The 14,872-nt window shown below is 42.4% G+C and overlaps 3 protein-coding genes across 6 annotated transcripts in view; 2 read left to right on the top strand and 1 right to left on the bottom strand.

Annotated features, from left to right (window-relative positions):
- TTBK2 (tau tubulin kinase 2) overlaps positions 1–8,042 on the top strand; it is an 84,998-nt gene extending 76,956 nt beyond the window's left edge. For all 4 annotated transcript variants that reach the window (XM_027748655.2, XM_027748691.2, XM_027748682.2 and 1 more), the window contains one exon: positions 499–8,042. In XM_027748655.2, coding sequence (XP_027604456.2) covers positions 499–967 — 469 coding nt within the window. In that variant the 3' untranslated portion in view covers positions 968–8,042. The remainder of the gene's footprint in view (positions 1–498) is intronic.
- A 2,985-nt stretch (positions 8,043–11,027) lies between these two features.
- LOC114002565 lies at positions 11,028–13,420 on the bottom strand. Its single transcript, XM_027748606.2, has 2 exons — positions 12,904–13,420; positions 11,028–12,084 (listed from the first exon to the last, which is right to left on the bottom strand). Exons 1-2 carry the CDS (start codon positions 13,349–13,351, stop codon positions 11,429–11,431), a joined length of 1,104 nt encoding a protein of 367 aa, XP_027604407.1. The 5' UTR covers positions 13,352–13,420; the 3' UTR covers positions 11,028–11,428.
- Positions 13,421–13,530: 110 nt separating this feature from the next.
- CDAN1 (codanin 1) overlaps positions 13,531–14,872 on the top strand; it is a 34,373-nt gene continuing 33,031 nt past the window's right edge. Inside the window, exon 1 of the mRNA XM_027748594.2 lies at positions 13,531–13,791. Within this exon, the coding sequence (XP_027604395.1) occupies positions 13,696–13,791 (96 nt within the window). The 5' untranslated portion in view covers positions 13,531–13,695. The remainder of the gene's footprint in view (positions 13,792–14,872) is intronic.

A 14,872-nucleotide genomic window follows, 5' to 3' on the forward strand; every position in this document is an offset into this window, starting at 1 on the left:
AATACTAAAAGAAACCGCCTTTGGCACTTCTATATACAGACAACCACAATCTAGTTTCTTCAGTGCCTATCCCAGGACAAGAATTTTGACACAGTGGTGCAAAATCCTTTGAAGGAAGTTGTGATGTGCCGTGTCATCCCTTAAAATTGTGTATAATAGTGTACCAATGGTGTGCAGGAATGGATGTACCCCTCTGAAAAAAAGGTGGTAAGCACTGCTCTTCAGTGCACTACTTCCAGCACCACCAGGAAATTTCAGTTATCCTGTAAACACAGAGGCTGTTTATGTGAGTGAGTTTATGTAAATATAAATAGTGTGTTGATCTGAACAACACAGAAACCAAAGCCTAGATCCAAACACCTCTACCTTACAGGAAAGTTCAGCTTCACATGTCTCTTCTGCAATGCACGCTCACCTTTTGTTTCTAGTGATACTGTGTTTCTATTTGAACTTTGAATAGGTGGAAACAGAAATAATCTTTCTTCGTTTCTTCTTAAGGTTACGCAGATACAGAGTCCTAGGGAGTAGCAGCTCGGACTCAGATCTTATCTCTCGTCTGGCTCAAATCCTACAGAATGGATCTCAAAGACCAAGGAGTTCTACCCAGTCTAAGAGTCCAGGATCTCCACATAGTCCAAAAACACCACCCAAGAGCCCTGTCATCCCCCGACGCAGTCCCAGTGCCTCCCCTAGGAGCTCTTCTTTACCCCGTACTGCCAGTTCTTCTCCGTCCCGGGCTGGGAGATCCCATCACGATCAGAGGAGTTCATCCCCACATCTTGGGAGGAGTAAATCACCTCCTAGCCATTCAGGCTCCTCATCTTCTAGGAGATCTTGCCAACAAGAGCACTGCTGCAACAAACCAAGCAAGAATGGTCTGAAAGGGTCTGGCAGTTCCTTCCACCATTCCCCAAATACTAAGACTCCCACAGGAAAGAGCAAATCAACCACTAAGCTTAGCAGATAGGAACTGGGCCTCAACAGGTATAAAGTCTCCTCCTAAATCTGATGCATGTTGTGTCTGTGTACTGTGTATTAAAAAAATTAATCAAAAAAAGTATATTAAAAAGAAGATGTTGAATCTGCACATTTTAAAGAAAGTAAACATTGTAAACTATTCATAAGAAATCATTCTGTGTAAATAAGTGGCCAGGCTTTGCCTAAGAGCAGGCAGCAAGCAGATCCACAAGAGGGGAAGTAGAGGCCAGAAAAAGAATGACTAGATAGTCGAAGAGGTGCAATGTGTTTAGAGTAAAAAAAATATCCTCAAGGTGAGTGTTTAAAAAGGGTATTTATCTTGATGTGTTTTGTTTACCTAGTTAGAAGATTTGGCCTAATTATTTAAGGCCTTACATACTCAAGAGTATGTAAGAAAACCTGAAATGATTATTCCCAAAACGATGTCATCACTCAGGAGATAAGTTCTGCTCAAGCATGGCTTTGCAGTTTTAAAAAAGCACACAGAAGATTAGAGTATTTGTACCTTATAAATTTTTTTCATTTTGAGCTGCACTCATCTCTTGAGTCACTCAGTGCTCATCTTATCCACTATCTATCATGGCACAGATTTTTTACTTAAGGAAGTATCATATACCTTGTCCCTTTTTAGCACTGATGACATTAAAAAATTACTAACATTTGCCAAAATGTTTTTGTATCTATATTATTTAGAAATTTGCTTAGTAGTAATCAGGATCCAAGAAGCTAATTCTCAGTTCTACAAGATGCAGTTCTTTGAGAGTCATAGTGGAGTTTTACATTCGGTAGAAAAGCATTCCTGTCCAGGAAATGAGAGAAAAGAGATGTATGCACTTCAGTGGATGTTGCAGATTTACAAGAAAATGCAATGTAAGTTGGAAAACAAGTTAGAAAATGGAAGTACCTATTTTTTCGCCTTTAATTCAACTGAAAAAAAGAACCTTTATTTTTGCTGACTTTTGTTTTTTCCATTAGTTATGGATCACCTAAACCACAGATCCTACCATGCAAAGACAACTACCAACCAAGATTTGGTTTTTTTGATAATTTATTTTCTAAAATCATGAAAGATGAAACAGAGATAAGGAGAATGTCTACTTTGTGAACTTACTAGGTTATAGGTGACAGAAATATACTTAACACCCTTACAATATCTAGTCAGAGAATATCAGTCATCAAAGCAAAATAGAAAGAAATCTGAAATATTTTTTATGTTGGATTCTTGTAATTTTTTTGCCCAAATGTTGTCTTGATCAAGTTTTGTTGACACTCAGTAAAGTCCATTCCAACTTTATTTGGAGGACAGCCTCTTGTACTCTACAGGATCTCTGTAGAGAATGAAAAGGCATGGTACCTTTTGCTATATTCAGAAAAGAATAATGGGTTAGAATAATAACACACAAGAATGCAAGCCTGAGAAAGACGCAGCCATCTCTCCCTGATTGTTCCTGTTGTGGGGACACTGGGTGCATAGGAGACTTGTCAGTTACTGATCTGCTTGCTGTAGTCATTGCCTCTCCAGCCAGCATCTGTGCTTTTTTATTTAACCTCTGCCAAATGAATACCTTTGGATTAAAAAGGGAATATTTTGTCTCTGAGCTAACACATTCTAATGCTGCATTAAAGCTGCCCTAGAGCTGCACTGAAGTTCACTTGCTTTGTCAGACTGTGTTGGTTTTTTTCCTCCTTTCTTACTATGAGTATGTATATTGTTTCCCATACGTTATGTAGCACAGTGGGGAACCTTAATTTCATTCAGGTTTCAAGCACTACAGATGAATGCAATAGGTAGGGTATACCTGCTTTTTCTGAAGAAACTGTACCATTGGAAAGTCATATTCCTTTGTATTATATTGTATAATAGGTGCTATACCAATAATTGCATGTCCTCATGGTAAATTATATAATATAAATATTTATATATATACATATATGTATATGCTTATATATACGCATTCTTTCTCATTTTTCATTTGTAATTTATGGACCACAAATAATACAGTTCCCTTTCTGTTAGTTCCTGTGTACTTAAATCTTCTATTTCTCCAAAAAAAATTCCGGAATGCACAAATTCTAATAGCCTTTTTACCTTGGTACAAGACTGAAGGACTGCTAATTTCTCAACCAGCTGATGATTTGTCTTACAGCTTGCTTTTATTTCTTTATAATTTTATGTGTGCATTTTGCATATGGAACAAGAACAAAGACTCAAAGGTATTTTTATTTTTTATTACAAGTAGGTCTTGTGGTTACTCATTTTTATTTCATAATGTGAGTTCTTAATTGTGAATACTTGTCATATAGGAACAGACACTCAATGAATATCTAACAGATGAATGTGACAACAAATTTCATCTTTTTTTTTCCTGTTTCCCACATTTCCTTATGGTATACCGTAAGAAAGAATTTGGACACATTGTGATGTTTTTGCCCTGGGCACTGCTGGAATTATTTGTTAAGGTGATGTGGCAACCCATGATTACTTTTCCTTATTTTTGAAAAGCATTTATTATGGTCTTCTAAGCTTATTCCTACATTAACATGGTCAGTTTTAGTCAGTACCAACTTTATGCATCCTTGCCTGAAATGCTGAATTTGAGGTGTTTATATTTTCTCTCTAGTGTAGCAGGATCCAGAAACAGGTAATTACTTTGCAGCTGAGAAAGAATATAACACCGAAGTTTTGGGTTTTTTTTTTGTGTTGTCTTCAAAGTTCAGGCTTGTCCATTGTTAGACATGACTATGTAAAATAAATCAATGCTGTAGAAATTCACTTGTACTTGAACTACTTGCCAATGTAAAAATAGTAGACTATGCCAAAACAGAGAAAAAGATATCAGTCGCAATTGATGACCCAGGCTTCTTTTGGTGCAGAAAAAGGTAAAAGGACTGTATATCCCCAGTTGCTTTTTTGCTGTGGATTCAACAGGTTTTAAGGAGAAAATCATGCAGATATGAATGGAGGAGCGATTGTGAATAACTTATTTTGAACTACCTGCTCTTCTTGAGTTTTTTACTGCTTGACACCCTCCTCTCAAAAGTTTACAGAATTGCTTACTATATAGTCTAAGGTAGAAATCAGTTACTCTAGTTAGGTAATGGTCAGCTGATCAACTCATACATAAATATTAGCTTAATATTTCTAGAGGGCCTGTGTAATCATTAAGGACTCCGTAAGCTTCAATATTTGAATATGCAACTGCAGAAAAACACCAATGTACATGTGTGTGGCCCTTATGCAGAGTGTGTACGAATGGTCTATGAGGGAGTTTCCGCAGCACATTTTCAGGGACGGGGAAGATTTCTCTCCATAGTATAAAATGATCACAGTTACTCTGTGTAGTGCATAGAAGCTTACATAGGGATATTATCTGGGAAACAAGAAAATTCAAGGAGCTGTTGCTTTGTCCTCTTCAAGCCTCCATTTCTTTGGAGGGCAGTGCAGTGGAGCCATGACATGTAGCAGATACAGATGCTGCACACACATTTCCTCTTTATGGTGTTTTCTGTGTTGTAGCTAGCACTTTGGGGCATTTTTTAGAGAAACTGAGGCATGAAGCCTTAAAACTACAATAGAACTTGAAATCACTGGACATTTCACACAGACTTCTGTGCTGTAGTATTGCGTGATAAAATCAATCTAAGTTGCAATCTTAAAAATATGTATTAATATTAATTAACCTCCTTATTAATTGCAAATGCCAGTTACTACTTAGGTAAAACCATGCTAAAGTAATAGGTAGTATGATACAGTAAAGCAATGCTGGCAAGTTGTATGATGCTAGGCACCTATCTACTATTTGAGCAGGATTGATAAGCATAGTAATTTTCACTGCTCACAGGCAGGAACAATATGAGGTCTTAACTGCTAGTTATATATAATTATACAGGAGGCAAACCCCTGCGGAGTGGCACAAGGCATTCATTATAGCCACCAGCCATGTCCTGTCTTGGGAAATCTGGACATATTTTTACCTTGAAGTCTGCATGTTTGTGATCAAGCTTTCATGCATACCTCAGTAAACAGTCTTGATGTACAGGGGAGAATCTGGTCCTATATATTTAAAGATAGCTTGAAATATATTTCATGTGAAAAAGACTTGCAAGAGCTCTATCATCTATGATTTGTAGTATTAAGATATTAACTACAGCTGGGAAAACACAATTTTGATTTTATATATATATAAAAATACACATTTTTACGTAAGTGTATCTACATATACACTTATATAGATACTGTATATTATATAGAAATATATATATACATACATACATATGTGTGTATATACATATAGATAGAAACAGTGTCAGCTATTCCATCCTGTTTACTGGAATTCATTTGCCAGAGTGAGATGAGGCCTGTTTTGCTTTGATTTACTCTGGTCTCCTCTTCCTCTGCTACAATTTCCTAATGATGCCCTAATTCTGATTCTGTGTCTTTTCCGTGTTACGAGGCCTGATTCTATAGTCCTGCTTGGGCAAAACTCCTGTAAGTCCTTCTTATTGCAATAACATTTTGCAACAGTTGAATCTAATGCTTCTAAAAAAAAATTTTCATTTTCTTTTCATTGAGAATGTAGATAAAGCCAAACTTACAGTATAGTCTTTTTCTTGTAAACAGAATTTTTCTGTAAAAATTTGGACATTTTTATGGAACGCTAAGAAACATAAATTCCGGTAAGAAGAAACAGATTATTCCAATTTCTTTAAAGGGTCTAGTGACAAGGATATGTGCCTCCAATTTTTATATATATGTTAAATGAGAGAGTAATTTTCTGAAAAGGAATAGGAGAATAAAAGAGAGCACAAAGTCAAACAGGTTTCTAATTATAGGCCTAGAATATATTAATTTTTTTATGCAGGACTGATCCTGTGAGGTGATGAGAGCCATGTCTGTCTTGTCATTTTAAGTGAGCAAAGCTCTGGTTAGGTTGACAAACACCATGATTCCCTATGGTGTGTTCTCTGTATGCTTTTCCGCTACTAGGAGTGGTCATAGAACTGTCAGCTATATAAATGAAAGCTTTGGCAATTATCCATGATTCCTTTCTTCAACTGGTAAAAGCTTTGGATGCTCATTGGATGGTGAACATGGCAGTGCTAGGTTAGTGGTTGAACTTGGATTTTGGAGGTGTTTTCCAGTCTCGAGGATTCTATGATTCCTGTTTCTGAAACTTGTGGAACAGGGCATAATAATTTTATTCTACTTCTTTTAGCTAATCAAGTAGGCAGTGAACAGGAAGGCTTTGTTTGCTGTTTTCCTTTTGGCTCAAATGTCATTGCTTGTAATTATTACAATTTTCAATAACCATGACCACTGGCAAAAGGAAGTGAGGTTCAGTGCTTTGACTACATGTAATACACAGGCAAAGGTCATACATTTTTTAGCTAATACATGCAAATCGCATAAACATGCACCTCACACAAGAATACCTCAGGTGTCTGCTGGAAGCCAGTCTTCCTTTTCCCTACATATAGCATTTGTGAAAGAGAAATTATATAGAAGTCAGCCTGGATTGTGTAATAATTGTCTGGAATTATCCTAAGACATAGCCAAATGCCAAAAAGTTTTATCACTCATTTTCATGTGGTTTAAATAATCATGTTTAAATATTCATCTTTGAGGGGGTTTTTTTTTGGTTAATTTTTGTTAGTTTTTTAAAGAATAATTCACAGGAGTCCATTGTTTCAAAGACTATTATATTAACTTGGCAATTACTCTCGCCATCCAGGTTTGAACATGTAGGCTGATTTTACTCTCCATTGATGGTAACACATTCTTTCTTAACAGTAACAGTGACAAACCCAAGTGTTAGCATATGTCATTCATGTATTTTGCTTCTGTTCCTCCTCTACATTAAGAGCTTGGATCCTTGGGAAGTCTTGCTGTTCTTGTGCAGGTGAAATTTCATTAAAATTAGTATAGGGTCCTGTTTTGTTGAGGCTTTTTCCCCTGATTAGGGGGATAAAGTCACTTATTTTTTTTGTTATTACTACGACATGACATGCCTTTGGATCTCTACTTTTCTGTATTACTGCTGAGAGCAGTGATGTGGTTTCTTCGAAAACAATACCACAAATTTGCTACTCAAGTGAAGTGCTGATCATCAATAAGTGTCTGTGGGAATTCAGCTGGAATTAATTTAATGTTTGTTTTGAGATCACTTGATCTTTGACCTAACTTTTACATAAAGGACTTATAGTAACAGCAGAATAGCTTGCTCTAAAAGATGCAGTGTAATTAGTTTGGTCTGCCTGACTTCAAATCCTTTTAAACGTATATCTGCTGCACAGCAGGCAAGGTCATAAAGGTTTGTCACAAAGTGAGGTGGGATTTTTTTGGCTATTTCACATCTTTTTCCTCTGACTGGAAAAAGATCTGGATTGTTGCCAAGCACCCTTCTCTGCATCCTCTTTGCTTTTGTTGGCTAGAAAGCAAGATTGGAAATTCTTCTCCAGCTTTTTTACTTTCTTTCTACAGAGTCAGCCCAGAGAGAAGTTGCAGATACCAATTTCCAAATGCTTTCCTATGAATATCCAATCTAGTAAATAAAGAAAATCACCAGCAATGCCTTCAGACAAGTGCTGACTTTTTGAAGCTGCCAACCAATGGCTGCTAATCTAAAATCTCTGGGCAATACCACAGAGAATGAAATCTGTGTATGAATTAAAAATACAACGTTGTCACCCCATAAGAAATCAAGTACGCAACAGTAAAGTCTGCAGCATGATTAAATTAAGTGGAAAGTAGTTCCAAGGTAATTTTTTACCATTGAGGAAGACAAATGTTGAGTCCTTCAAATTCTCTTACTCAGTAATTGCAGTTCTCTCCCCTCTTTGGAAATCTTCTAAGCCATTCTTTTCATTTAAGTTTGCTCAGGCACCCAAGAGCATAAAAAGTTAATGCCCTTGTAATGGTCATTTGTACATAAAGTTGTAATTATTTATTTTCTCATTTGTACCATATCAAGGCTTTGTACAATGTTTAAGTTTTGTTTTCAAATTATTTTGTATTTTATTTTTATAAACTGGTTCTAAATAAAATATTCATTCAGCATGCAAAACTTCAATTCCTAATTGTGTTTGTATAATGACTCATTAATTTATAAAGCTTCAGTTGAGTTTTTTTCAATTTTTTTTACTATTGTAATTCAAATGGAGAAAGTACTTTGGCAATGATTATTTTTTTTCTCTGTTACAAGAAAGCAAAAATCAAGCATGTGTTGGTACTACTGCAGCATGAATAGATGTTCATATTGCAAATCAGAATGATTGGATCAATGATTGGAAGTATAACTGATTTAGTAGGTTCCTGTGTTGCATATCCATAAGAACATATGCATATCCATAAGAACAGAAAAACCCAAGTGCCTTCCTCAGAATCTTCCCTTTCTATTTGCTTTTGCTCTTATCCCTTCTGTCTGTATTCATCTAAACAATAAATGATTGGCACATGTAGATCAGGTCAATTTAAGTAACAATATGGTGGTTCTGAAAAGCCAGCTGCTGCTGGCTTTTTTTTCTTCAAAATTGTAGGTTTTTTATATAGTCAGAGGCCACTATAATTGACTTCTTTTGGTGATAATCAGGTGTCTGGATGTAGTCACTGAGCTTTTACAGCCTCTTGAGGAGACCTGTACAATACACTTAAGTGGCAGATAGCAGAGAAATGAGTGAGTGGAAGTTGTTACTGAATCTGAGAACCTTGTGGTATGGGGAAATGCAGTGATAAGCTACCAGTTGCTCTAGTTTCCTCCAAGACCCTTTTATTTATCTTTCTAGTAAAATTAGGTAAAAGCAGAGTGCAATATCATCACAATTTATATTTGTGGTTTGTGTGCCTGCAGGTCTCAGTCCTGTGCTGTGGCAAATATTGCCTGCTTGTTGCACAGCAGAACAAGTTTTTTAGGGAAGTCCAGAAGAATTGGAGAAAATTTCCTGGATAGATTTCTCAGTATTACCACTGTTATGCCTTGTATGTAAGGCAAATTAAAAGCGAGCTCTGCCTTTGTTCACATCATTGGCAGTATTTTCACTAAGGTTCATGATCAGGTCATTAGCCCTTGTCATTTATACAAATAGCTTAAACAGCTTCACACAAGAGGAAATACATTGGGAATTCATTTACTCAGTAACAGCCAAAGAAAGTGATGTTTCACCTTGTGTTAAGAGCAGCCAGAAACAATGTGATGATGGCTTTTGGATGTTGTGTGCTTTTGGTGCCTCTAACAGAATCATCACTTGATCACAGAAAGGGTGTGTAAAGAAATAGCAAACCAGCTGTATTAACTGGAAGATGAAAAGAACAAATTTGTGCACTCTGTAGTGGCAAGAGGTAGCTCAGTTTCTTTCCTTGTTTAAAATATGTAAATCTGGATCATACCAGAAATGGAAGAGTGATTTTGGTCTGGCTCCAGTATACATCAGCGGTACAACTGACAGACTGGGAAAGAAGCAAGATTGGAACAAAGGTGCTATGGTGGATTGATGTTGAGGTCTGGTCATTGTCTGCCCACTGAAGCGTCTTTTGGCATTGCCTGGCTTGTCTTTAATTACACAGGAGATTCAATCCGCTGATTCTGCTCTTAGGATCTTGCTGAATGTTTCTGTACTTGCACTGTAGCTCATTTAAATCAGTACTCGAACATGGGAAAGCCATGTAGCAGACACACCTCAGCTCTCCCTAGAAATGCTGTAGTATGTGACATTCAAGAATTGACAGTTGCAAAAAGAAACATCAACAGAAAGACAAGAATTGTCACAACCTGGACAAACTCAAACTGCTGCCCAGAAGGACCAGGTAATGTTTCAATCACATTTTGTTAATCTGCCTGGAATGTCATGGTAGCATTAATTTGCTTCTTTGTCCATGAAAACAAAATGCAGAAGACCCTGCTCTAGAGAGTACATTTGTACTGATGGGGGAGAAATAATGCTTCCAACAGGTTAATTTGGAAAGCTTGTAACAACCAGGTTAATTTTGAAAGCTTGTAACAACATAGACTCAGAAATCTGACTTAGAAGGATTAGGTCTTTCTCATTCTTCAACCCAGCAATTTATACACACACAATCTCCTTTTCTTAAGGTAAACCTAAAAAAGAGAACCTTCTCTTCTTCAAGGCATTAATCCCAACTGAGAGTGTGCTGTACATGTATACTTTTTACTTTTGTGAAATATTTGCTTCTTTTATACCATCTATTGTACTGAAGAGAAACACTTGCTAACACCTTGACTGCCCCGTGTTCATGTTTTAGCAGGCAGCAGCTGTTGGTTTCTGAAGTGCAGGTGTGTGAAATCGGTCCAAATACCGTAATGGTATAAGGGCAGAAGTGAAAAACTGAAATGTATGTTTTCATATGGTATAGCGTTCTGTCACAGTTGACTACAAAAATTACATACTTTGCCCTATGATTACATATTCTTATGCTTCTAGGAGAGGGACAATTGGGTTGCCATTCTCTGCATCAGTTGTATTTGCTAAATTTGTGCAGCAGGAATGCTTGGGCAAACTAACTGTAAAACTAGAGGCAGCTAGTCATTGCTATAGGCCAAATTTATCTTTAATGAACTTTAATGTTGGTGATAAATGCTTAAGAAGTCAACCTGCGTGATTTTTCAGGTCATTGGACAAAATTGCAGGTGAGAGTGTTTTTGTTTCCCCTCCTGTACGGACACCAGATGTAAGAACACAGCACCTCAGCTACTTCTGAACTGAGCAACGTAAGAGCGGCCGTATTTCTCTATGTTAATCATGTGACAAAAAACGAGACTACCCTGCTAGTGCAGTAAAACAAAATGTCTCTGAGAAGAAGGTGCATTTGACAAGGTGAGAATGAACAATAGCCAAGCGGAAGAATGCTGTATGAATTCTGAGGATTAGATTAATGAATCAGCAGCTCAGTCCTAAACCATTCATAGAATAAGCAGGTATCTCAAACTCTTACTGGGATGCCTTGCACAGAACAGACTTAAAAAAACCCAGCAACAGCCAAGCAAACACCCACAACTTTATAATTATTAGAAAAAGGAAGTACTTAAAAAAACAACTACTTCTGAGGTTTGTTTAATCAAAGAACTAAGCAACTTGTGTAAGAGAGCTCCTGGTGATCAGTAACCATAATGTTACTTTTTCTACCCCACTCTCATGCCTTTTATTTTTCAAAAGGTGACATGAAACAAAGGATGATACAGACAAAAGTCTTACTCAAATGTTTGTTTTTTTTAAGAGAGTAAGAGAATAAAGAAAACAGAAGAAAATTATTAGCCAACTGCAACGGAGTTAACAAACGGGAGACTGGTAATTAGTTTTTAATGCCACCTATAGCAAAAATGTTTCCCACTGGGAAAAACACAGGAGGCAAGTCCACTTTGCTCCTTCAAAGTCACAGGCCGGAGCAGAACATACAACAGCACCTAACACCACAGTCACTTTACATATATTCAAGTTTTTACACATCTGCAAAGCAGAAGTAGTAGCAGCCATTTGGATGTTCTTTCTTAATGGTTCTCACAGAGGGCCTAGAAAACTCGGAGGGACCTGGTTCTTGTGTCATGGAGCTGGAGCTGCTGCTGCTGCTTCTGCTGCTGCTTCCAGCCACCTGCACTCTACCTCTGTCCTCAGGAGGGGAGATCTGTGGGGAACCTGGGCTCAGGTACCCAGCTGTGGTCTGAGTAGAGGCAGTGGCGTGTGTGGTCGGGCCAGTGTTGTTTTTCACATAGACGTTTTTGATAGCAACAAGCGTATGCGCCATGATGCTGATGCTGTTACTCAGATCCTGCATGCCTTGCTGCAGCAGCCGAAGATTGTGGTTGACACTGTCAAAGCCAGACTGGATCACCTGCATCTGGGTCTGCTGAATCTGCAGTAGGTCCTCTTCAGTTATTTCATTTTGATCTGCCTGGGACCTGCCTTTTGTTTTGGCTTTTACTTTCCCAGAAGAACTACTGCCTGATGTCCCTAGAAAAGGCAGTTCTTGATTAGGTGAAACCACAACCATGTCCTCAGAGCTTTCTTCTGGCTCTACCACCTTCACTACTATTTCTTCTTTGAGGTTCATCTTCTCAACACTGCATTGATGAGATGGGCCAGGATTGCCATTAAACCCTAGAGGAGAGGGGGGAAGAGGAAAATCAAAGGAGAGACAGTGAGAAACTTCATAACCTTGATGGTCAGTGAAATGTGTTCTCATCCACTAAGCACTAACATTAGTCCTTGAAACAAGACTCTCAAACTCATACTATGTTATCTTTGATGCTTTTAGAATACACCTCGATAGGTGGGAAGAAAACCATAAATATGCATTCACCAATTAACCACACTACAGATCCCTTACCAGCCCTACCACAGAAGCTGAACTTCAGGTTCCAAGAGACAAAGTTCATTGCAAGCTCATTGCACACTCTACTGTGCACCAAGTAACCAGTAAGAGCATTGATGAAACACTGATAGCAAGAAATCCCATGGTATTGAAGGTGATCATTTCAACGTGCTAACGCAATGTCTCTGCCACGTAGTAACTTATGTACTCGCAGCACTTTGCACTTGCAAGAACTGTGTGCTGCCATGGCTTTTTGGCTTTTGCATTTGCAAGAATAAGTACTGCAACGGTGAAGATCAGTGGCAGGTCTAACGGCTCGACGATGAGCAGCGTCTGCTACAGGACAGGGGTTTTACTCCTGGGTGCTGTTTTGGTGCACTTTTATGACCTACAGCACAAAGCCTCACAGTTCAGTGTGCGTGCATACGCGTTTTGCATTTCCAAGGACGGAAGGTGGCTATCCGAACCAGACCTTTCCAGCGCGGCTGGTGCCCGCAGCGCCCTGCGCGAACGCAGCGGGCGGGCAGCGCCGACCCGCCGCGCAGAGCGCGGGACGCCGGGCGGAGGGTCCGGGGCGGTGCCGCGGGGGTCGCTCCCGCACTCACCCACGTCCCCCACGACGGCGCCGGGCAGCTCCAGCGTGTCGATGCCGCCCACGATGGGCACGGCCTCGGCGGGCAGCAGGGAGCCATAGCCGCGGCGCTGGCGGCGGGCGGGCGGCGCAGGCGGCAGCTCCTCGGGGGCCAGAAGGAGGCCGAGGGCGGGGGGGCCCGGCGGCCCGCAGCCCTGCGAGAGGCGGCACAGCTTGCTGCGGTCGCGGCGCTTCAGGTCTCGCCAGCGCTTCTTCAGGTCCTCCACGTCGCGGGGGCAGGCAGCCACTGGGTTCACCTTGTGCCGGATCAGCTCCCACACCTTCCTCTTCTGGCCCGGGGAGGCGCGGCCGGGTCCCGCCGCGAACAGCAGCTGTTCGTGCTTCAGCACCTGCTCGATCAGCACCTCCGTCTCCGCCTCGTTGAAATTCGCTTTGCGCCGCTTGGGCGAGTCCTCGGCCATCCTCCGCCGCGGGGGCTGGCGGGCGGGCGGGCGGGCGCGGACCGGCGGGGGGGGCGCCGCTGCCCTTCCCTCCGCCCCGGCCCGCGGGCGCCGCCGGCGCCGCCGCCGCTAGGCCGGGGCCCGAGTCCTGCTGGGGAAGCAAATACCGCGCATGAGAGGAAAAGACGCGCACGGACCGGCGCAGGCGCCCCGTGCCCCGCGTGTTGACATGGGGAGGGGGCGCGGCCCCTGCCCGCCTCCCCGGCGGGAATCCCCGCTCGGCACCGCCCCCGCGGGAAGGGGGGACACGCCGGGCCCGCCCCCGGCGCGGGTTGTGCGCGTGCTCGGCGGGAGCGCGGCCGGGAATGGCGGCGGTTTTGGAGCTGCTGCTGCAGGAGGAGGTGCCGGTCAGCGCCGTGGTGCGGTGGCTCCAGCACGGCCCCGGCCACCGCCCGGCTGAGGTAACGCGCGGCAGGTCGTCGGCTCGCCCTCCCGCAGCGCCCCGGCTCCGGCGGGGCCGGGCCCGCCGCCGCGCCACTCCCCCAGCGCCCTCCGCCGCCGCGGGCCGGGGCCGAGCGGGAGAGTTTGTGCTCGCCGGCAGTGGGGGCGTCCAGTCCGCGCTGCTGTGAGGGACGAAGCCGCGCGGGTCGGCCCAGGCCCCGGTCGGTGCCGTTCTGCCACCGCGCACTAGGGCCGGGCTCCCGTCCAACAGCGGCGGCACCGCCCCCGGCGCGGGCGGGCTCCGGGCAGAGCGGCGGGAAGGCGAGGCCGCCGGCGGGATCTACGTTGGGAGCTGCCAGGCGGGTGTGGGAATCCCGCTAACATCCGCAGGGCTGAGCCCGCCAGCCGGGCGGGAGCAGCGGGGGATCGTGCCGGGTGCCGGCGCACAGCGCGGGGGGGCGAGGGGCGGCAGTGCAGCGCCGCGCCGCTGGTGTGTCCTGAGGAAACGCGGTGACAGGACGGGGTGACGCTTCCCGCGTCTTTGTCGGGGAAGGTGGCGGTGAGAGAAAGACGAGGCGCTTGGCAGCCAGGGCTTGGCGGTGGCTCTATGCAAGCGCTAGCGCGCCTCGCCCGCCGGGATGTTGAGGAGGATCTTTCTTGGGGCTGGGAGAAGGTGCTTGTTGGCCGAGTTTTGTAATGGGATATGCCTGGACGATTTGGGTTCTTGTGGAAATAAAAACATTGTAACCAGAGATGGACTAGGACTGCCTATATTTCACTAAAAACATAGAGATAAAATTTGTTTTTAAAGCATTTTCTGCCTGAGCCCCTCATGGCGTTTTACCCAGTGTTAAAATCAAAACTCACTGGTATCATCCACATGAGTTAGCTGAGTATCATTGTCATCCTAAACGGATGGACTAGCAGCTTTATGCTGTGTGGTATTTCTTCAACTGTGACTTGCAGAAGCGGGTCTGTGGAGGTTAAGAAGTTTGAGATGCTGGCAGCTCAGCTAGCACTGCATAGGCAAGAGGTGAGGAGGCAAAAAAGTTTGCCCTTGCAAGGGAATTGCTCGCTGCCTTTTGCTGCTGGGAGAAGCTC

This window comes from Pipra filicauda, unplaced genomic scaffold (assembly GCF_003945595.2).
Source record: "Pipra filicauda isolate LSUMZ 115617 unplaced genomic scaffold, ASM394559v2 scaffold6_size6359152_pilon, whole genome shotgun sequence".
In the NCBI taxonomy this organism is placed as follows: Eukaryota; Metazoa; Chordata; class Aves; order Passeriformes; family Pipridae; genus Pipra; species Pipra filicauda.